General features: G+C 49.6%; 1 protein-coding gene across 1 annotated transcript in view; it reads left to right on the top strand.

Moving 5' to 3' along the window:
• Positions 1–2,577: 2,577 nt before the first annotated feature.
• Positions 2,578–24,180, top strand: part of LOC136947623 (syntaxin-binding protein 5-like) — a 45,942-nt gene continuing 24,339 nt past the window's right edge. Inside the window, exons 1-2 of the mRNA XM_067241751.1 lie at positions 2,578–2,801; positions 5,022–5,159. Of these exons, the coding sequence (XP_067097852.1) occupies positions 2,664–2,801; positions 5,022–5,159 (276 nt within the window). The 5' untranslated portion in view covers positions 2,578–2,663. The remainder of the gene's footprint in view (positions 2,802–5,021; positions 5,160–24,180) is intronic.

The following is a 24,180-nucleotide window of genomic DNA, read 5'->3' as shown; positions in this document are numbered from 1 at the left end:
ACACTCAGTACCTCACTGTCCACCACACACACAGTACCTCACTGTCCACCACACACACAGTACCTCACTGTCCACCACACTCAGTACCTCACTGTCAACCACACACAGTACCTCACTGTCCACCACACTCAGTACCTCACTGTCAACCACACACACAGTACCTCACTGTCAACCACACACAGTGCCTCACACTGTCCACCACACTCAGTACCTCACTGTCCACCACACACAGTACCTCACTGTCAACCACACACAGTACCTCACTGTACACCACACACAGTGCCTCACTGTCAACCACACACAGTACCTCACACTGTCCACCACACACAGTACCTCACTGTCAACCACACTCAGTACCTCACTGTCAACCACACACAGTGCCTCACACTGTCCACCACACTCAGTACCTCACTGTCCACCACACACAGTACCTCACACTGTCCACCACACAAAGTACCTCACTGTCAACCACACACAGTACCTCACGGTCAACCACACACAGTATCTCACACTGTCCACCACACACACAGTACCTCACTGTCCACCACACACAGTACCTCACTGTCAACCACACACAGTGCCTCACACTGTCCACCACACTCAGTACCTCACTGTCCACCACACAGTGCCTCACACTGTCCACCACACTCAGTACCTCACTGTCCACCACACACAGTACCTCACACTGTATACCACACACAGTACCTCACTGTCAACCACACACAGTGCCTCACACTGTCCACCACACACAGTACCTCACTGTCAACCACACACAGTACCTCACACTGTCCACCACACACAGTACCTCACTGTCAACCACACACAGTATCTCACACTGTCCACCACACACAGTACCTCACTGTACACCACACACAGTACCTCACACTGTCTTGCACAAACACGTGTTCCTGAAGAATGTTTTCCTAATGCTGCAATAATTGTGCAGCATGTTCCTCCACTATTGCAACGCTATGACAATATCACATTGTGGTCATCATGACATCATGACAATGTTATTGAGCAAATGGAGGTCACAGATTTCAAATTTCCCAAGGGACAGTGCAGGTTAAAGACATGGACAAAATGCTGGAAATGGTTTCCGGGGACAAGATGGAGAGTGAGAGAAAAAACGAGTGTAAGAAGAGTGTGAAGTGGAGTGATGGATTGAACAAGGAATGGAGGGGAGGAGAATGGGAAGGTAGCAGGAATGGGCTGTATGGAAAAACAAATAAAAAACCATTCTCTGTAGCCGTCTAACCTCTCTCCCTCCCCGTAGGGACAGTGCGTCACAGACACACAGGCTGGGTTCTCTATAGCTGTCTGTGTGTATCCTGTCTCACTGACATACAGGTACAGTTCTTTCCAGCTGTCCCTCCTGTCTCTGTGTCCTGTTGGTCTGCAGGAGACCTGGCTGGGTATCAGGTGGGCAGAGGAGGAACACATGCATCACTTCCACCTCTGTGCCACCAGAAATCGCCCCAGCGCCTCGTCTGTGCGGGCCAGCGGACAGCCCACAGGTGCCCATGTCAATGCCAGTCAGGCGTAGACAACCTCACGTTTTCCTTACACACACACACATCCTCTAACACAAACACTGTGTCTCTCACGTGTGCACACAGTTAGACGTGTGTGTTCTTCACGGACGCCATATACAGTTCTTTAGTTGCAGTCTGTTTCAGGACAGGACAATAACAGGATCTCCAATACAACATGCAGAAAAGGTCAGTTATAAAATATAAAGAACGGATCCTCTGTACTGAATTCACCCAATATATCATTTCAGGAAAGGAGACAACCAATGCAGCCAATGCATTGATCAGACAAAAAATGCAGCTGGCTGGCAGGCTTAGTAGCTGGTTTGTTTGGTAGGCTGACCAGATGGTTGACAAGCTGGCTTCAAAGCTGGTTAGTTGGTATGTTGACTAGCTGACATTGTAGCTGGTAGGTTGGTAGGCTGACTAGCTGGCTGGCACCACATGCCTGCTACTCTGATGTTGCTGAATCCCAATATCCCAGGTGCAGTGGAGCGGCGCATGCTGTTCATTCCGCTCTCACTGTGTGTGTGGTTGTGTGAATGTGTGTGTGTGGATGTGCTTGAGTGAGTGTTAGTTTGCGTGAGTGTGTATGTGTGTGAGAGAGAGCGAGAGAGAGCGGAATGCGAGAGGGAGGGATAGAGAGTGAGAGAAAGAAGAAAAAGAAGAGACAGAGAGATACTCTGTTGCAGGGGTAGAGAAGGGGAGAGACGAAAGTAACGGGAGCTGTGGCGCTTCAATCAAACATCCGGGTCCGAATGCGCAGGAGCACCGCTGCAGCTACGTTTCCGCGTTGGTTGAGCGGAGAGCAGAGGGGAGGGGAGGGAAACGGAGAGAGAGAGCGAACAGCCGAGGCGCAGTGGGACAGAGTCTGAGAAAATTACACCGACGCACCACACCAATACAACAAATAAATAGTGAATTGACACGAATTTTGGGCTTCAACGAGCCCGACCCAAGCGGTTCGCGGCATAGCGTTTTCACCATGGAGACTGCGGTATAAACACGCTATAAAATGTGAGATTTACCGAGGAAACCAGAAGAGAGCGAGAGTGGCTTTCCCCCCTTATCTGTTGCGGGTGATCTCAATCTGTGGTCCTTCGTCGTAACTGCCGTGTTTTCTGGGGGAAAATGAAGAAGTTCAACATCAGGAAGGTGCTGGACGGACTGTCAGCGGCGTCTTCATCCGCTCAGTCTTCCCAACCGGGGACGCAAGAGAACAATTTGATCCAGGAGACTCTTCAGTCCGAGCATTTTCAGCTCTGCAAGGTGGGCGAGTCAGAGTGCTTTATTATGCCGCTCGACTCAACATAACTGTCTCATAACAGACAGTCCGTGTGCCTATGTATGTGTGAGTGTGAGCGCGCGCGTATGTAGCATATGTGCTTCCACTATTTATCACTGCATTGGTCCCAGTCTCCAATCTCGATACCGGTGCAAGTGCATGCGCCCCTCAGTTGTGGTCCGTTGTGGTCGGAGACTGAGCGTTTTGGACGTTAACTGCGTTTTCTTGGCACCTGGTGACGCGCTTGTGCATTAGCCTTACTGTATTTTGAATTAATTCTACAAAATGGCAAAACATGCCGTGCTGTTTCTCTTTTCCAATTCTGTGTTCAAGGCAAGATACCCTGCCTGTAAAATGCGCATATGGCGAGTGCGTTAAGGAGATATCAATGCAGATATAGTCAAAATCTCAATTTGACGTTGAATCATTCAAACGTACGGATATCGGTTTGTCCTATATGATTTTACTAATGTTGGAATACTATAATGAATCGCTCATGTGCACTTCACATGAACTGTCATACGAGGGGGTGGGCTAAACAACGTTCTTGCATAATCTGTTGGGTTTGGATTAACGTGTCAATGGCTGGGGCCGTAGCTGGTTGATACAGTTACCATCAGACCCTTACACACGCACACACACACACGCGATACACACACACAACAAGATTCTCTCTTGCGCGCCATCATTTAATCTCTCTCTTGCACACACACGTTTACACACACATGCCCCTTCGAGTTCACACATCCTATCCCCTCATCGATTTGTACACCGCGGGAGGCTGGGCTCGACATGATAAGGCCTTTCCTCCCCTCCTTTGTGCACGAGACATGACAGCAGCATGGCCGAGAAACATACAGAGCCTGTTTAAAACTACGCATGCATTCCCTGGGAAGACCGCTGCAAATTTAAATTTGACACATGGGGTCTATGGGTCCCTAATGCTTTCGTGATTTATGGTTGGGCATTACATTTTCAGTGCCAGTGATACTCTCTTTACTTTCAGCGAAATTCCACATCTTATTTTAGTCTTGTTAACGTATTGGTCTGATGCGGTGCCATAAACGTTACAAAGTGTGACCATTATTTAATTGCATACGACAAAACTCACGTCACCTGCCTATCACAGTAATTGGACGTGGCACTTGAGGGTACGGCCGCAGACGGGTAGAAGTCTCCCGAGGTGACGATTGTCCGGTATTAAATGATGCTGGTCGTTTATACGTGGCACACGTTCGCGCGCCTGTATGAAGACCCATTTGTGTCATTACATAAGGAAAATATTCGTGGCGAAAGGATCCACTTAGAACGTGCATGCGTATAATTGTGACGGTAACCCGCTGATATGTCCTACCCTACAACATGCCAAAAGCACTTGAGTGAGGGATGTAGCCTTGGCCAAGAGAAGTATTGGCTGGATTATATTTTCGAGAATAGTCCGATTCTGTTATTTTTGTGAAAATAACATTGGATGCTGCTCAATTGTAGCGGCAAGCTCTCTGTGTGCGTAATTGGGCTTAAGTTCCAGGCGGATATGGCGGGAGAATTCACCCAAAGATCCACGCTTGTTGCACCGTAATTAACCCGCAATGCTCTCGGACTGTGGTACTGCGTGCAGAGCAGGTGACTGCAATTGAGAGCGCCCCTTACGTAATACGATTTAGCCTCTCTGCTCTGCCGCTAAGAGCAAACAAATAGCTACAACTTGCCGGCCGCCAACAGACTGATGCAATAGCCTACAGCGGTGCATATTGTGGTGAACCCGGGGTAACGCCCCAAAGCGATGTTTTTATTGGTGTATTTTATTTCCGGAGTCCTAATGCAATGAGAGAGAGAGAGAGAGAGAGAGAGAGAGAGAGAGAGAGAGAGAGAGAAGAAAGTGGAATGTGTGTGTGTGTGAGAGAGAGGTGTGACTGAGAGAGAGGTGTGTGTGTGTGTGTGAGAGAGAGATTATTTTCAATTTTACCACACGTAATTTGAGTCTCCAAAATAAACTGTATTGTAGGCCTACTCAATATGTTGGAGGCATTTCTATTGTTTGACATTTTGTCTCGAATATATCTGTTCCACCTTATCATGTATACCACAACCCTAACCACAACAGTTGACTTTCAAGTATTACATTCCTCCTTATACAAATTTTCAATTTCAATTTTCTGTTTCCTTAATGTATGTCCCTGGCACCCTCTCATTGGCTGTCCTAGACCGTCCGTCATGGCTTCCCCTATCAGCCATCGTCCATGGCCTTTGACCCGGTCCAGAAGATCCTGGCTATTGGAACCCAGAGTGGAGCTCTCAGACTGTATCCTTTCCCTGCATATCTATTGTTTGGGAACCTATCGGTTGGCTTAAGGGTGTACTTCCCCAGGCATCCCCAATAGGGTGTGTATCTTGTGGGGGTGGGGATAGGGGTAGTGGTAGGTGAGGGGGCCCGTCTCCACATTCTCCAGCCCAGCCTGCAGGTAAGTGGATGCATTTCCTTCTTTACCTTCATGTGCAGACTGCTGATAAGGATGGTCTTTCTCTGGTTCTGCCAAAAGGATTGGTGTAGGAGAAGATGTTTGCCAGTACAACAGCTTGCGGTGAGAAACACAGGCTGGTGGAACGTCACGGCGGGGAACCCATAGCTACAGAGAGCACCCGCTAGCTGGCCTCCGTCACGTCCTCTCCCCACCGGCCCTGTGTGTACTGTCACTAAAACGTTCCGTGGAGCTCATTAGAACATACTGTTGCAGCACCGGCTCCGGCTAGGCCTCTCCTCTGCTGTATGTCTCTCCGTGCACAGCAAGTTTCTCCTGTAGACCAAAGTGAACCTGCAAAAGATGGTGGATGGTAAAAATCTGTGAAATGTTGAGGTTTGCCAAGGGTTAAGCTTCTCTGAAGACCGTCTAGTTCAAATTGAACTCCTTAGGTATTTACTTAGTGTGCCTTGTTCTGTTGAAGTGGTTCCCTGTTACCCTTGTCAGCTCCCATTGGTTAACTACCTTATCAATCACATTTAGAGAGGCGCCGTTCTTGATATGTTGCCCCGTGCTTCTCAGCCAAGCGAAGGCATCATTGGCCACCCTCTTTCACCAATCAGACCACAGTCATCCGTGTTGTCACTTCCTCCTTGGTGCAGTGGGGGACTTTGTCAACGTGAGATGAGTTAGAATCCAGACCTGCCCAGCTCTGTGGGACTGATCTGGATCAGATAGGATTGTAATCTCTCCTGGGGAAGATGGAAGTGGAGGCCCGCCCCTGCTCAGGGCCCGCCCCTGCTCAGGGCTCTGTCTGGGATCAGCCCTCCAGAAGGAGACGGGGTCCCATTCCTCCTGTCTAATCTGATGAGGCCGATGCCTGATACTGAGCCCACAGAACAGAGGGCCATGTTTATCAGTCACTCTCTTTGTCTTACTGCAGGTGATGTCATCACCCGCTGATGAATGACAGCCAGTTGACCAATCACCTTGCACAGACAGTTGTCAGGGTACATGCCAAGAGATAAGGCAGTCGGTCTTGGACCAAGACAGTGTGAGCCAGGCAGGAGTTTGAGTGGAAGCCATTTCTAATTAGTGTTACAATACATCGATTTTCTCTCAGTGGGGTCGTGCGTAGGTAGGTTTTGTAGGCTTGTAGTTCTTTTATAAATGCAGCTCTCTAGCAAGCACTGCTGCAGTGAGGACTCTCAGCTGTGACTGGGTGATGTAGTGTCCGAGGTGGAGCTGAACTGTGTGGCCTGGGTTGTGTTCTCCCATATGTTTATGCCAGGGCTGCACAACTACAGCTTGCAAGCTCTTATTAGTATGTGTGTTTGTGTGTGTGCGTGTGTGTGTGTGTTTGCGTGCCGGGGCTTTTGGCTGCGCTCTCTCTCCCCCCGTGGAGGATTACAGGAAGTGGCAGATCAAGGGCCTGAGCCTGGCAGCGTGGAGGAACGGTCCAGAGAATTATGCCAGGGTAGAGGGGAAGGAGGAGAGGAGGAAAACAGGAGGAGGAGAGGAGGCGGAGGAGGAGAGGATGAGGAGGAGAGAGGGGCAAGGATAGGAGGAGTAAAAAGGGGGAGGGGGTGGAGGAGAGGAGAGGGAAAAGACGAATAGGACAGGTGACAAAGGAGAGGCAGACGGAAAGAGGAGGAGGAGGAGAAGGGGGAGGATGAGAGGAGGGGGGGGAGACGGGGGACAGCTGATCTGACAGCCTTAAGCGAATCGCCCCTTGTGATCCACTAAAACTGCCCAGTCGCTGATGCTGGCCAGGGCCACGCAGATCACAGCCCCTCTGGTGCTGTCTGTGGACGAGACGGAAAGAGAGGGCGGGAGGGAGGGAGGGAGGGGGAGGAGGAGGCAGGAAAAAGGGAGGGAGAGCGATAGGAGCGAAGGTTGGGGAAATAGGTGGGGTAGAGCGAAGGTGATGGAAAGGAGAGGGACGGGAGGTGGCAGGGAGAGAGATTGAATGAGGGAGGAGAGGGGGGAGAGACGGAGTGTGGATAGCGATAGAAGCAGGGATATGATGGGCAAGCGAGAGGAGGGAGAGAAAAGAGCAGGAGAAGGAGGGAGAGGGGAGAGCGGAAGACGGAACAGGGGAAGCAGGCGGAGGATGAACAAAGAAAGAAAGAAAGAAAGGGATGGAAGGAAAGAAAGAAAGAGACAGAGAGAAGGGACTGGAGCATCCAGCTCAGCACAGGAAAGGCCCAGCTCCTGATCCTCAGCACAGGAATAGAAGCCTTATTGATCTGTGTGTTGTCATCCACTCAGGCAGATATGCACAACTGCACGCACTCTCAATTGTTTTGTACCGATTTGCATGATAGACATATCTTTACTGCAATGCAAAGGTTTTCCTGGCCATAATCTGAATAATGTCCTGAGCCACTGAAAGAGGTCTTGCTGTGCCAGCACTTAAGCCGTGTTAGCCTGGTTCCTATGGGTTCAGTTGATGTGAGTAGGGCAGCATTTGTGTGTTTTGTAATGAAAGGATGGAAAGAGGAATCATTTCCACCCTTCCTTCCTTGCATGCTTCCATTCTTCCTGGCCTGCGTGGTGTGTAGGTACCCTGTAGGGGATGCTGTACTGCAGTGCTGGTGTGATGGTAGCCCCATAACTCAGCACCCCCCGTCCTCCACACACACACACACACACACACACACACACACACACACCCCTCCGCCCCAGTCAGACAGTCAGACGCAGATCAATGGTTCAAATTGTCGCTTGGCGCTCCACCAGATTATTTCATCACCAGGCGTGAAGTGCCCACACAAAAACACACTCACACACACACACACACAAACACATAAAGACACACGCCTATTCACTACTGACTGACACGCAGGCTTACAAACATTGAAATTGCCCACATTTGTGTACATTTGCTGCCCTAGAATCTGCACCGTTTGCATGTTCACATTCCTGATGCTGCACAGTGTGTATATAGTTGTGCTAGGGGAGCAGGCTGTCCCTGGCCGCCCTGCTGTCCAGTGCTGCCTGGCCTGGCCTGGCCTGGCCTGGCCTGGCCTGGCCTGGCCTCAAGCTGAGGCCCAGACATGTCTGCTGGAGGGACGCTCCATTACCCATCTTCCACCATCTTCCCTAGCAGGGCTGGGCAGAGCAGGGCCAAGCTGGGTTGGGTAAGGCTAGGCTGGGTAAGGTTAGGGTGGGTAAGGTTAGGGTGGGTAAGGTTAGGGAGGGTAAGGTTAGGGAGGGTAAGGTTAGGGTGGGTAAGGTTAGGGTGGGTAAGGTTAGGGAGGGTAAGGTTAGGGTGGGTAAGGCCAGGGTGGGTAAGGTTAGGGTGGGTAAGGTTAGGGCGGGTAAGGTTAGGGAGGGTAAGGTTAGGGTGGGTAAGGTTAGGGTGGGTAAGGTTAGGGAGGGTAAGGTTAGGGTGGGTAAGGTTAGGGTGGGTAAGGTTAGGGTGGGTAAGGTTAGGGTGGGTAAGGTTAGGGCGGTTAAGGTTAGGGTGGGTAAGGTTAGGGTGGGTAAGGTTAGGGTGGGTAAGGTTAGGGTGGGTAAGGCCAGGGTGGGTAAGGTTAGGGAGGGTAAGGTTAGGGTGGGTAAGGTTAGGGAGGGTAAGGTTAGGGTGGGTAAGGCTAGGGAGGGTAAGGTTAGGGTGGGTAAGGCTAGGGTGGGTAAGGTTAGGGTGGGTAAGGTTAGGGAGGGTAAGGTTAGGGCGGGTAAGGTTAGGGTGGGTAAGGCTAGGGAGGGTAAGGTTAGGGTGGGTAAGGCTAGGGTGGGTAAGGCTAGGGTGGGTAAGGTTAGGGTGGGTAAGGTTAGGGTGGGTAAGGTTAGGGTGGGTAAGGCCAGGGTGGGTAAGGTTAGGGAGGGTAAGGTTAGGGTGGGTAAGGTTAGGGAGGGTAAGGTTAGGGTGGGTAAGGCTAGGGTGGGTAAGGTTAGGGTGGGTAAGGTTAGGGTGGGTAAGGTTAGGGTGGGTAAGGTTAGGGTGGGTAAGGTTAGGGAGGGTAAGGTTAGGGTGGGTAAGGTTAGGGCGGGTAAGGTTAGGGTGGGTAAGGTTAGGGCGGGTAAGGTTAGGGAGGGTAAGGTTAGGGTGGGTAAGGTTAGGGAGGGTAAGGTTAGGGTGGGTAAGGTTAGGGCGGGTAAGGTTAGGGAGGGTAAGGTTAGGGAGGGTAAGGTTAGGGTGGGTAAGGTTAGGGCGGGTAAGGTTAGGGAGGGTAAGGTTAGGGTGGGTAAGGTTAGGGTGGGTAAGGTTAGGGTGGGTAAGGCTAGGGAGGGTAAGGTTAGGGCGGGTAAGGTTAGGGAGGGTAAGGTTAGGGTGGGTAAGGTTAGGGCGGGTAAGGTTAGGGAGGGTAAGGTTAGGGTGGGTAAGGTTAGGGTGGGTAAGGTTAGGGTGGGTAAGGTTAGGGCGGGTAAGGTTAGGGTGGGTAAGGTTAGGGAGGGTAAGGTTAGGGTGGGTAAGGTTAGGGCGGGTAAGGTTAGGGTGGGTAAGGTTAGGGTGGGTAAGGTTAGGGTGGGTAAGGTTAGGGTGGGTAAGGTTAGGGTGGGTAAGGTTAGGGTGGGCAAAGGAGAGCAGGGAACTGCAGGGCAAAACAGAGACACTGCTGCTCTTCCAGCTCAGAACACCCCGGTCCACTTTATGTTTCTGTTTGCTGTCGAGTTTCTATTCAAATCTGTATCCAAGCCTCTCCCTTACTTCGTTGTGAGCTAATAATTTTAGATGTCGCTACGCAGTACAGACCTTGCCTGAGGTTGTGTGTATGTGTGTGTGCGTGTTTTTGTGTGCGTGTGTTTGTGTGTGTGGTTACATAATGCGGCAGAGCTCAGCTCACCGAAGGCTGGATCAGACAACAGTCACTGAAGGAGCCAGGCTGCTCTCTGTGTGTGTGTGCTGTGTGTTTACCCATACATACAAACACACTGTAGGTGTAAATGTAGAAATGTGCATTTAAGCATGTCTGTAGAGCACGTGTGTAAGTGGGCCTGGTCATAACAGTCTATCTATCTGGGGGGAAAGAACCTCAACCATTTCCTTCCTGTGCATCTAGCTCACTATAGCGTTAGCACCCGGGCGGGCGGGCAGGCAGGATTTCCTGGTGGGAGGGTGCACCAGGAAGGGAGCAGGCAGGAAGTAGCACAGCAGTGTCCCCTTGGGGATGAGGAGCGCATCCCCTAACAACCTCCTTACAGTCAGACTTATTTAACTATTATAAGTCCATCTAATGGCAATTCAGTATGCATAAGCCACTTTATCTCAGTATCCGACTGCACTATGTTGACCATTCACGCTGCTCATTATTCTTATTTTTATATATATTTAAATTTTATATTTAAATTGTTGTATTCTTAGATTTTTTTGTTCTTAGAAATAGTTAAACTTTTGTACTTTTACTTAATTTAAGATCTGTATATGTTTAGTGTTTTGCACCTCCCTGCCACAGTAAATTCCGTGTTTGTATAGCATACATGGCGAATAAACCGAATTCTGATTCTGATTCTGATTCTAGGACATGGATTGGGAATGGAGGGAAAAGTGTGTCAAAGTCGAGAAGTTCCATGTTCCAAGTTCCATGATTCACCTGTATTTGTGCGTGTGTGTGATGTTGCTGGGCAGATGTCAGGTCTTTTGGGTAGCACGAGGGTAGGTCTTTTGGTTAGACTCAAGACCCACTCTTATTCTATGTATTCTCAGCCCTGTCTCACTGTCCTGACCTCACGCTCCCTTCCGAAAAGGCTGCTTCATGTATGGTTTTTGGAGGAATTTTGTGTGTGCGCATGTAATGTAACTAATGTAATTTCACCTGTGTGCGTGTGTGTGAGTTTGAGTTCACAAAACGTCAGACCAATAGACCAAGTGACCAACTCCATTGGATGCCACCAATAAACCAGGCACAACCGGCCCACATTGAAGCAACAGCACCCTCATCTCAGCCTGTAATCAACCGAGGTGGGCACAGTGGAGTCTGGTTGGACAGGCACACCACATCAGCCACCGTATTCCTCTCCATCCTTGCCAACAGCAAAGTCTTTCAGCAGTGACAAGCTCCACATGGGAGCTTGGGACTCGGGTGATGAGAGTGGCCTGTCGTAGAAGTCTGTGGTGGATGATGTCCTCTTGGATCCTGTTAAATAATTTACTGTACAATTACCTCTGACTATTACTCTAGGCTGCCGGTCCCTTATCTCTGGTGAGCCCTTGTTCTGCTAGGAATGATGGCTGTGCATGTGTGTGTGTTTGTGTGTGAGTTAGAGTGTGTGCATGTGTGCGCGCATGTGGTATTCTACTCAGAAAGGGCACTTTTGATTCACTAGTTCACTAATGGAAAAGTTTAAGCGAGAGATTCAATATTGTCTTGGTTCAGAAAAAAAGCTCAGTGTTCGCCACGCACACACACACACACACACCCCTACGCACGCACACACACTCACTCACCGGTTCTCTCCATCTTTGCTAGTGAGTCATCACAGGGTAGAGGCAGAGCGGTCTTCTCTATTAACTCAGAAACGGCGTAATTGGATGATAACAAATCTTGATGACCTGACGGAAGGCCAACAGACAGACGCTCAACTGAAGAACATAACAGAAAAAGTGGAGCCAGGCACCGTGTCAACCTTGGAGTGGATCGGCCTGCAGTCTGGAACGTAATGTTGTCACGAGGGTTGACATACACGGAATGGTATCCCATTGTTTTTGTTAGGACAACAAGCATTTATATCGAGAGCTGCTTAAGATATAACTTACGAGTAATGTTTTTCAAGAGCAGATCTCCATTTGAAAACAAAAATTGAGTCGAGTGCCGTCTATCATCACCCTTTATCCTCACCCTTGGTTCCTTTTTTTTCCTCGCTCCCCTGTGTGGTGCAAGTGAGGCCTATGCTGGGTAGTAGTGCACTGCTCTGGCTAAGGGAAGGCAGTGCTGCCTATGTGATGCCTGCAAGGTCGCCTACCTGTGCACTAATTACACTCAACAGACGGCCGAGCGCGCCTGACTGACTCACAGTAAACACAGGCCCTGTGTAGACAGAGGCAGTGTGGTGAGATACAGGTAGCTGTACACTGCTCAGGAACACACACACACACACACACACATAAACTCATACACACACACCCTAGAAAACACACACTTACATTAGGCACACTTTTCAAACCCCATGCTCTCTTTCTCACTCACACACACACACACAACCACACACACAGGCTCCCCCACAGGAGGAGACCAGTCGGTGGGAGGCTGGGGCTAGTTGCTGGAGGCTGGCTGACAGAGCAGCTGTCATTTAGCCAGCGGGAATCTCCATCAAAGGCTGCCCCTGCCCCGTTGATCCTGCTCATCACCCCCGGGCTTCAAACAAAGTCCTGCAGGGCCAGTGCTGGGGATGGAAGCCCCCCAACACAGGCTTGCTTAGCAGGCACTCATCCCAGGGTCTCTGCCTCCAATTAACACCAGCTTCCATGCATGTGGACCCGGCTGGAGGCTAGTTCCTGAGAGAGGACAGGGAGCAGTTTGGTATTTTGTTTTGGTTCGTGGTGAATAGTAGTAGAATAACAGAAAGTGCTGCAGTGGTGGTGAGGATAGAAATAGTTTGAAAAAGATATCATATAAATATCGCCGCTGATATTAATGATGTTGCTAAACATGAAGATGATGATGGTGAAGATCAAGACTGTATTACTGTGAGCCTGGTCTCAGTCTAAAGGCATCATATATTACCGCTTGTAAAGAACAAAGAAGTTTGACGCAGAAGGTAGCCCATGGCGTCAGTACAACACAAAACGGGACTCTAATTCTAACCATAACCCTAACCCCATATCGTCAGTTTTTGTGTCACATCATGTCACCCTATCCCTAACCATAACCATAACCCATACCGTAACCCTTCAGAGTCAATATAGTTCACAAAAGGCTGCTGCTGGCGTCATTAGGGTTTTGCCCCAGAAGGATGAGAACTTGTTGGTTGCATCTGGCTGTGGATAATGACATGGTCTGATCTATTACGCAGCATCTAGTCTCCCTGAAGCAGTGTGGGACACCGGGACAGGAGGCCCACCATGACGAAACGTTGGTCTCTCCAGGCCTGCTGACTCAGCATGTGGGGGGGAGCTGTGGTTTTGTCCACGGGGCTATCGATTCTTCACCCCCCCCTCCTCCCCCCAAACAACCCACACTGTATCATATTAGTCGCTGGTCAATAGCCCCCAAGGGTGGTGGTTCTGATGACAGAGCTTCTGCCCGCCACCCTCCTTGTCATCTCCTGTCTGGGGACGGCAGGCGTGGGCACAGAGAGAAACCGATACAGCACGTCACATGGTGACAGCCTCATCAGTCATCCCTTAAGGGGGGGAATCACGCCGTGTAAATGGAACCGATATTAAAAAGTGAAACCCCAAACGTTTTCCGCACTCCTCAAACGGTTTGGTTTCCCAGAGCGACGGCTGCGTGCCTAAACTTCAGCAATCCCCTCGTACGACGGTCTCACTGTCGTGTAGGATCCATCTCACGTGGGCAATCGCCATCCCATAATGACGTTGTGCGAGCGGTCGCCGTGGAAGCTGTGCACTGGCAGGCTGTGGTGCAGGTTAGCCACAGCTGTCACTCCCATCAGTCGCCGTCCTCATAGGAACATATGTCGACATGGTCTCTGGGGGGCGCTGGAAGGGGATTGGCCGAGAGTGGTTGTAAATGTCAACAAGGGTTTGTTCGCTCACTTAATGCAGTGCCCTTCATATGACCTCCATAGGCTCTCTAAGGGCCCTTCTAGATGAAGCTTATCTTTCTCTCTCTCTCTCTCTCTCTCTCTCTCTCTCTCCCTCTTTAGATGTCTCCCTCTCTCTCATTCTGTCTTACTTATTACTCGTTTTGTCTCCCTCACCCTCTCCATCTGTGATGGGTTAAAGCTATCAATTACTCTTTTGCACACTCGTTCTCCTTTTACCTCTCTCACTCCCTCCCTCTCTACCTCCCTCTCTCCCTCTCTCACTCTCTGCTTCTTATCACGAACCCTTTACCATTCCTGGACATCGTTTGTTGTTTAATAATTTTTAGTTCCCTTTGATATAAAATAATTTGTATTTTCTCATCACTGTTATCTGTCTTTTTCTTTAAAGCTATCGAGGTTGGTCAGGGTATAGGCTATGGGGGGTTGCATGTTCATCGACTAATATCCCAAGAGCTGTGTGTGTGTGTGTGCCTTTTGGGTTCGTACAAATGAAGCCAGCTCTTCGCCCACGCCAGTGTTCTTTGAAAGTCACTGTGCCTGCTCTTCTGTGCCTAGCTACTGGCTAGCTGTCTGGAACACTATTACTGTCAACAGCTGTACAGGCTGTAAATTGACCATGCCTTTGATGGACTGCCTTGTCCTGTTGTTAGATATCCTTGCATCCACACAGAATACGACAATATCATGTTTACTGTAATTGATATAGACTTTACCTTCGGAACAGAAAAGTCGAGATGGATAAATGACAAACATTTGATATTGCTCTCTTTATAGCTGTTCTATAAACTATATTTACTTTGTGCAGGTTAACTAGCCTGCCACTCAAGGGCCCGTGTGAAGATGAAAGACCTCCTAGCAGGAGAAGTAGGCTGTGTGTTGTGAACCAGACACCTGGAGGCCACATTATGTGTGGCAATGACCTTGGTAAAACCCTCCTCTATCTCTGTCTGCTGAAACCTTGGAACTGGCTCCATGGCATTTTCTCTTTCTCACACACACACACACACACACACACACCAATGCATGCACGCATCACAGGCTTTAAGGATAACCTGTCAGCGATATCTCTGTGTGTGTGGTCAAGGTTTCAAATGCCATTGGATGTCAGCTATCACTGGTTTAGCAGTGAGTTTGTTACTCTTTGTGTTTGTACCATTGCTTCTAACCTATACTTCAGTCTATGAAGTCCAACTGTACTGCTGCCACCTGCTCCACAGCCTACACAGCCTATTTATAGAAAGCTATCTTAGCTTTGCTAACTGCTATAGCTAGCTAAATATAAAACAGGTGAGAAGCTTTTAAATCAGGCTACTCTTAGCTCTGCTTGTTTGCTGTAGCAACTCTATAGCTAGCTACTGTAAACCAGCATGTAGTTGTACACTGTGTGGTGTCTTAATTGATTCCTCAACACTTTCAAAGGCAGTTTGCTTACTAGTCAAATTAACGACACATGCTAAATAGTATTTAGACTTTTCTGTTGACATGTAGCTTCACAGTTCTCCAATTGAGGACAGCGAGCTGGGTTCATCTCACTAAGATACTATACTTCAATCAGGAAACATTCTTTATACTCTTGCTTAAAGTAGATTGAGTAATTAAGAACAAAACATTCCAACACTGACCTAAACTATTTTAGGACAGGAATCGCTGCATACTTTCATCCAAATATATTACTATATTCCTTGTATAGTCTTTGCATACAAATACTTAAATCTAAACTAAATATATTTTGTAATAGGCCCACCTATAGGCCTAGGCAGGAAGTTTACCAAGCTCATCCTTTGTAATTTCCATGACAACACCATGGGTGAACCACAACCTGATCCTCATGCGCAAGATTTAGGAACTATTATTTGAAATAAATACTTTGAATTGCTGTAAAATCATCAAATGTAAAAATGGTCAGACATTACCCCATTTGTTTAATATTATAAGTTTACCTGGTGACGTGATGTAGTAAAGATGGGTGTGTGAGGTTTACTGGGTTTTCAGGCCCATCTTTGATGTATGATACGGCTGAACCTGCTCAACATTTCCTGTTTGAAGCATTGGAGCCGTCACGGTGTGTGCCGAATAGCAAATGTGCGCTCTGAACTGAAACCTTTTACGTCTCCCTCTTTCTCTTGCTTCCGCTCTCTCTCTCTCTCTTTTTTTATCCCTCCTGTCCTTCGAACTCTTTCTTTTCTTTTTTTCTATATCTCTCGGTCTCTCTCTCTTTCCACCCCTCCCTGCTTGATTCTCTATGAGATTCATACCTTTCTCCATCCAGCTAAGTAATGCCCAATGCACAAGGTAGACACAAAATGGAAAGTTATGCAACACTGACAGAATTGATCATTTGGGATTGTTTTGAACCTGTTAAACCTGTTACCCGGTTTCTAGCGGCAACCAGAACAGATACAAGTCAGGTATATTTGTGCTGTTACTTCTTTGGAAAATGAGAGGGGGGGGGGGGGCATTTCCATGATGCCTGCCTTCCTGATGGCCGGCATTCTGTATCAAAACAGAGGATTCTGATTCTCTCAATGTGAAGCAGTCTCATCTGCGACGCTCTGTCCGGCGACTTGAAAAACATTGTCGCCAAGAAGAACCCGTGTTCTCAGCCCACGTATGCCAGACAGCACACCCTGATGCTGTCACAACCTAACCCTGATGCTGTCAGAACCTAATCCTGATGCTGTCACAACCTAACCCTGATGCTGTCAGAACCTAATCCTGATGCTGTCACAACCTAACCCTGATGCTGTCAGAACCTAACCCTGATGCTGTCACAACCTAACCCTGATGCTGTCAGAACCTAACCCTGATGGTGTCACAACCTAACCCTAACCCTGATGCTGTCACAACCTAACCCTGATGCTGTCACAACCTAACCCTGATGCTGTCAGAACCTAACCCTGATGCTGTAAGAACCTAACCCTGATGCTGTCACAACCTAACCCTGATGGTGTCACAACCTAACCCTAACCCTGATGCTGTCACAACCTAACCCTAAACCTGATGCTGTCACAACCTAATTCTAACTCTGATGCTGTCACAACCTAACCCTGATGTTGTCACAACCTAACCCTAACCCTGATGCTGTCACAACCTAACCCTATGTTTGCTTCTGCACCCCACAGCAAGCCTCTCAGGCCTATGTGTTTGTCCTGTTTAACCCACAGAAACAACACAGTCCCGCATCACATTCTTGTCCCTCTGCAATTACAATCACGGGTGGATAAACATGGCATTACCTTTATACAACTTAGATACACGGTGTCCTACTGTCTTCAGGATCCAGGGATGGGTCATTTCCATCACGGCTGCTTCGTCAGACATGGTGGTGTGTTCACTCCCAGCTGTGCTTTGCTCCTGTTGCTCATCTTTCATAGGCCGCGGTGACATCACATGTGGCGCCCGTGGCAAGAGCACACACACGTGTAGCACGGCAAGATGACTCAGTCTTTAATGCCTCGCCACATGGCTGTCATGCAAAGCACCCCCCCCCCCCCCCCCCCCCCCCCCCCCCATGGGTGGACCTGAGTGGGAATGTGAACGGCCGCGGGTCTGTTTGTGCTTTTCCGTCTGATTGAGCCAGAATGCGGATTATGTTGTGATGTCAAATGCGGGAGTGGGGGAGGTGCAAAGGGGGCGGGAGACAACTGGGGACCGGAGGGGATGGACGGAAAGAAGGGGGATGGAGAGAAAGAGAAGTAGAGAGAGAGAGAGAGAGAGAGAGAGAGAGAGAGAGAGAGAGAGAGAGAGAGAAGAGAGAGAGAGAGATGTGCTGCAGGGGCTGAAAGAGACAAGGGAAGAGAGCAAAGGATCAAGGGAGTAGACCGAGCAGGATCAAGGGAAGGAGATAGAAGAGGGCAGGCTGGAAAAACAGATTGAAAGAGAGGAGTGGAATGGGAGAGGTAGAGAGAGAGAGAGAGAGAGAGAGAGAGAGAGAGGGAGAGAGAGAGAGAGAGAGAGAGAGAGAGAGAGAGAGAGAGGGGGGGGACAAGGGAGGGCTTCAAGGGAAAATTTACTTGTATGTGTGTTTGCAAGCAGGGGGTGATGGAACACTGTGTCTGTTTGCCTTAGTATCCTCTTCTGAGTGGGAGGGATCCATCTCTGCAGGAGGGAAACACAGTGTGTTCTAGAACTGTCTAGCTATCCAGACGCAGCATTCTAGAACAGTCCAGACAGACAGACGCAGACCCAGAACAGCCTAGCCTGCTAGTTTTAGAACAGTCTGGCCAACCAGCCAGCTTGTCAGATGCAGAGCTCCAAATCAGTTCAGCCAGCCGGACAAAGAGTTCTTTTATGGTCCAGACACATAGACATAGAATTATAGAAAAGTCCAGTCAGTCCGATGCGGTTTTAGAACATTCCAGTCGACCAACCAGGCACCGAGGTTTCCAACAGCCAGGGGAGTTTTTCAGGGGAGTCCCTGTGGTGCCAACAGAAGGAAGAATAAAGGAGGGATGAAATGGAGGATAAGTGCAGCAGCGTGAGCGTGTGAGAGTGGCATGAGGCCTGGACGTCTCCAGACGCTGGCTGAGTCAGACGGCCGGTGTTGCGTGGGCGGAGCTTTCATCTTTTGGCGAGTAATCTATTGGCTGCCCGTCTTATCGTCGTCCAAAATGCCACCCAACCCGGACCAGGTCAGGGACCTCACCCACGCACACGCTGGGACTGTGTCCCCCAGGGCTCCCACTTAGTGCGTAGAGATAAGGGTGAGGCTCCCGGGGCGGTCTGGGTGTGTGTGTGTGTGTGTGTGTGTGTAGGGGCACACATCTTCATATCCAGCTCAGTGTGCTTGGCCGAGCAGCTCTCACCCCCCCCACCCCCACCTTCCTTCTCCATGTGCCTTCAGAACACAGACTTAAATTCAAATAAATACGTCTGTAATACATGCTTGGCGCCGACCAGCACGCGAGTCTCTGAAACAACAACGTTATGTCGTGAAACCAGGAAGGGATTTTTCCCGGTGCGGTCCAACACCGTGGTGAGACTGCAGCAGTACTGTTCTATACTACCTCTGCCCCCTTCTGACTACCTTGCCCCCCCTCCCTCCCTCCGACCCCAAGTTCCTCCCGCTCAGTGAGAACTGGAACAACAAAGGACTTAACATTTTGCGACATCAACCGCTCCTCCGTCCGTCTCAATGAGAGCAGGTAATGTGCTGTCGATGGGTCGGTCACACCTTCACTCAGCCCCCCGCTCGGCCTTTCTGCCGTCGCGATTAGAGAACGAGTGAGTGATGAACAGGAAGTGCGGGAGTGGGTGTGGGAAGGGCTTTCTTAGTGCTCCGCCACGTCAGGCAAACCGGGCCACTATTAAAGGCTCCATCAGGATCTATCGGCCTGATTCTTCTTCCTGTCCGCCGCTTGGCATTCCTCTGGCATTCGCATTAAGAGTGGTGGCAATGATAGCTGTATAACTGCCTGGCTGCAGTATGAGTTGAAACAGGAGGGTTTAAGCGACCAGGTCCCAGTGTAGGTACTGGACACGTACGCTGAACTGTCGCTTTCTGCCTGTCTGTCTATTTATTTATGCACCTGTATGTCTGTTAAGGGCTGACATTTGGGCTCTGTAAGCAACTTAAGTAAGCATAGCAAGTGTGCGTGCACGCACGCGTGCTTGTGACTGTCAGCGGGCGGTTCTCTGTGTGTAACGATTAGGGGCTCATTTTTAGAAACTGTTGCTGCAGTGCCATGCATTTTTAATGGCCGAGGCCATTGTAGGGGGGCTGTGCAGCTGGGTGTGTGTGTGCGGGTGCGCACATTTGTTTTCCACACTCTAGAAGACGAGACAAAGGCAAAAAGAACCGCACAACCTTGTGGTACACCTCTCAAGGACAGCAACAGCACTGTAACAGAAGGGCCAGCCCTCCACTGTTGGCTCCTGGCCCTCTAACCCAGTCACTGTCACACGGAGAGCACAACTCAGGCTATTGGATGTCCCCGTCGCCGGGTAGATCAAGTGGAAGGGAACAAGCCGTTTGTTGTGGGCCTCTCCCCGGGACACTGTGTCGGCTCCCCCGGCTTACCGTAAGCGCCCTTCAGCCTGCCGGTAACGGTGATGTCGACGGTAACGCGATGTGAAGGCTCGGACGGCGGAACACTCTATGAGAATCATGCAGAATGCGACTTTACCTCTGGGACGCTGCCATTGGCCGCTGCGTTCCCACGACAACGCCTAAGTGGAGGGTTTTGTCCTTCTGTTTCCCCACCTCCCCTGGAGAGATGAGCCAATCAAACTGTCAGGGTGGAATTTTAGATGAGGGCGGAGGGAAAGGAGGGGATTCTGGGAGGGCAGATGTGTTGGGCCAGGGCCGACACACACATCACACAGACACGTACACAAGTACACACTTGCACACACAAAGGCATCATGTAAACACACACGCATGTTTATATATTTAGGACAGAATCCCTCATGTTTGTCTTGGTGGATAATGTCTCACAGGAGAAGGTCTTAGTCACAGCAGGGCCGAGATAGAGAGAGAGAAAGAGAGTGAGACAGAGAAAGAGAGAGATCAAATCCAGAATGGGGAGGAGAAAGATGAAAGACAAAGATTAAAAGATAGATATTCAAGGGGAAATGGAAAGAGATAGATCGAGAGTAAGATAAATGCAGACACCAGGGGAGAAATGGATTGATAGACAGTTGAATGTGTGTGTCCGGGGGGGGGGGGGGGGGGGGGTTCTTTACCCATGATTGAGGCCCTCATCAAACGGCACACGCAGACACACAATAGACAGGAACAATCCTCCTGGCTTCCATAATCACTGTGAGCAATGTGCCAACACAGGAACACCAGTGTGGTCACAGTATCTGCGTGCGTGCGTGTGCCAGTTTGACTACAGTACCTTTTACTACTTAGTGCTTTTACATTTCAGGCCCTATTGCATCATGACACCACACGGTGACTCAGTACTGTAAGTATTAAGGATCAAAGATTCTCTCTCGCTCTCTCTCCTTCTTTCTCTCGATGTGTCTTCTCTCTCTCTCACGCTCTCTATCTCTCTCTGCTCAGTGCTGTGGAGTACTGTATTGAATGTGAAGTAACTAATGCCCTGTCTGTAATTCCGTGGGATATATACGGTGTGTGTGTGTGTGCCGCCGGATCATGCTTTAGACGTGTGTGTCATAGCATCTGCTTCATGGAAGTTGCCTAATACCTGTGTATCTGCCTCTGTGTGTGTGTCTATGCGTGGTTAAGCGTTGTGTGCATGTACAGTATATGTGCGTGTGTGTCAAGGGTGGTAGGGGGGGGGGGGGGGGGTTATGTGTGTGTGATTGTGTATCTGGAGGGTGGGGTTATGTGTGTGTGATTGTGTATCTGGAGAGTGGGGTTGTGTGTGCTGTGTGGGTGTGCTTTTTATTAATCCCCCGTTCAGAGGGAATGACTTCCTCTTTGGAGTTCGGAATCACTTAATCCATTCTAATGCGTCACCTGAGTTAACCCACAGTCACACACCCTATATAGTTTACACACACACACACACGCACACACACACACACACACACACACGCACACACTCTCCAGAGCCCGTAAGGCTCTCCCCCCTATGTGTGTGTGAGTGGTTCTTGTGTATTTGTGTCTTTGTTGCATTTGATCTGGGGGAAGGAAGGCCAGACACAGGGGAACAAGGTCTCTGGTGTTCAGAGGAGGGACATACAAAGGTTTCCAATGTGTTCCGCTTGATAAGACACACACGCACGCTTGGCAGATGGTCGATCGGGGTCCACTCTGCTACGACAGAGAATCCCTGCCCTCGTCTCTGTCAGTGAGAGCTTTTGCCATCCCTCCGGTTTTCCGACGCGGATAAGTTTGGAATGGCACGAACACACGCACGCACACACACGCATGCACACACCTACTGTACGGAGCTGTGGGTGGTGTCGCCGACTCCTCACAGGAGCGGTGTCCCGAGCAAGAGGCACTGAGTTGGCATGCTGCAAGGGCTCCTGGGTCAGCGGCCACACTCCCCTCCTGTGGCTCTACCTGTGAGGGGAGCGTTTGATGCCCGCGCCAGAGAGATAGGAGGGGGAGAAAAGGGAGGGGGGGGAGGAGGGAGGGAGGGCACAGTCCTGCTGTCTGTTGTTGTGGACAAGAGTCTCCATTCAGTTACCAGCTCCCTCTGTTCCTCCCACTATTCTCTGTCTTTCTATGGCTCAGTGTGATATTTGGTAGGGCGTGTATATGTAGAGGTGTGTGTGTGTGTGTATGTTTGTGTGAGACAAAGACAGAAAGAGGGAATCAAAGAAAATACAACAATCTGTGATGAATATTCATGAGAACAGATACATGTTCTTGAAATATGACCGACACGCATGCATGTTTCTGCATGTGTTTGTCTGTGCCCGTCGGTCAGCCGACTGTGCGTCAGAGGAGGAGCTGAGTTGACACTGTTGTATCTCAAGGTTAACGTACAACCACGATAAACGGTGTTCTCTCTCCCTCTCTCTGCTTCCAAAGTGTAAAATATTAAGCCAACTAAGTGTGTGTGCCGGCTCCCAGCTTGCCACATTCATTATTCAAGAGCCAGTCAGATTCATTTAGTCATACGGGGCCCTGTGTCTTCCTTCCTCTCTTCCTCTCTTTTGTGCTTAGCCCTCATCCCGTCTCTGTAAAGGCAAAAATGCTGTTTTTATTTGAACCGACGTCTCTTAACTGTATCCCCTTCTTTCTCTCTCTCTCTCTCTCTCTCTCTCTCTCTCTCTCTCTCTCTCTCTCTCTCTCTCTCTCTCTCTCTCTCTCTCTCTCTCTTTCACTCTCTCCTGTCCTCTGTCGCACAACAGCACAGAGGGGGGGGGGGGTCTGTGAAGGCCTGCGCAAGATAAAAGGTTGTCTAATAAACTCTGCATGCATAATAGATCTCAGCATATAGAGGTTGACAGTTACCTTTACCACCCCCCCCCCCCGTTCCACCTTCTCTCTCCCTCCTTTTTCACGGTTTAGGATCTGTAACTCGGGACCACCATGTTTTAATATTGACATGAATCAGATGTTGATGGGTGGGATGTGCTTCCTTCCCTGCTCCCCTCGGCGTCAGTGATAAGCTGGCCCCTCGCTGGCCCAGTCACATGGCTGATCGATCGTGTTTATCCGTTCAAAGCGGGTGTGCGTTCGATACGGGAAATCCGATGAGAGAGGGTGCGCGTGGATGACAGACGATCGCATATTTGTGCATCCGTTCCTGCTATAGCCTGACTTGCGCACGACGCCACCATAGGGAGCGGTAGAGTAATGTGCTAGACATTAGCGTTTGAATGTTTTACTGTAGCTGTCTGACTTTACCTCGTGGCCTAGTACCGTAGAGGGACAGCAGCTTATAGGTATAAACAACACTGTAACTCTACATGTCATATATTAGGTGTATCGTGAGCCCGTATGACTTGACCTACAATGGTGGCCCAGGTAAAAAGCGTGCCCGGCTGATTAGCTATCTGAACTGTCTGACGGGTTGAGGAGGTGATGGTGTAATTGGCCAGCAGGGAATGACAGGAGGGATGTAATGCTGCTCTGCTCTTCTACAGTGAGCCCGGGGCTGGGGGCCAAGGGTGTGGCTGGGGGGGCCCCAGTACATGTATAATAGATGGGGACTAAACCCTGGACGATGAATAGCTAAGTGAATATTCTGTTAAAGCGCTGTTGTGTCGTCTCCTGGTTCCATTGCCCTTGCTCTTTCTCCTCACTCTCCTCTCTCTCCTTCTCGCTCCTTTTCTGTCTCTCGTTTTGCGTTCGCACTCTCACTCTCTCACTCCACTTTTCAATATCCCCTCCATCTTGCTCTGGTTTTGATCTTTAATGCATCTCTCCTTTTTCCACACTTTCTATTTCTCCCTCTTTCTTACCCTCTCTCCCTTCTTCTCTTTCTTCCGTACTCTCCCTCTTTGTAGGCACAGCACGATTTCCTTGAAGGGTTCAGCCACAAGCAATTCTGCTGATTTGCCTTTTCTATCCCCAGTTCTCTCCCTCCATCTTTCTCTCTCTACTTCTCTCTATCTTTTAGTTATACGTCCCAGGGCGGCCCTATACTGTAACTGAGTGGTGGATTGTCCTGCTATAATTAGACGTTGGCTACATGGGGTTATTAAGCTTCAGCTACTAGGCAGATCTGGCCTGACTCCAGGAACCAAACACTCTGAGCCACCGATGCAGTGGGGAAGACTTTGTACTGCACACAGGGCCCACTTCTCACAGTGGCCCCATGCCGAACTGACCTGGAGTCTCTTAGCCTTTGGCCCT

Source organism: Osmerus mordax, chromosome 8 (genome assembly GCF_038355195.1).
Source record: "Osmerus mordax isolate fOsmMor3 chromosome 8, fOsmMor3.pri, whole genome shotgun sequence".
Taxonomy (NCBI): domain Eukaryota; kingdom Metazoa; phylum Chordata; class Actinopteri; order Osmeriformes; family Osmeridae; genus Osmerus; species Osmerus mordax.
This window is presented reverse-complemented; position numbering and strand designations above follow the sequence as displayed.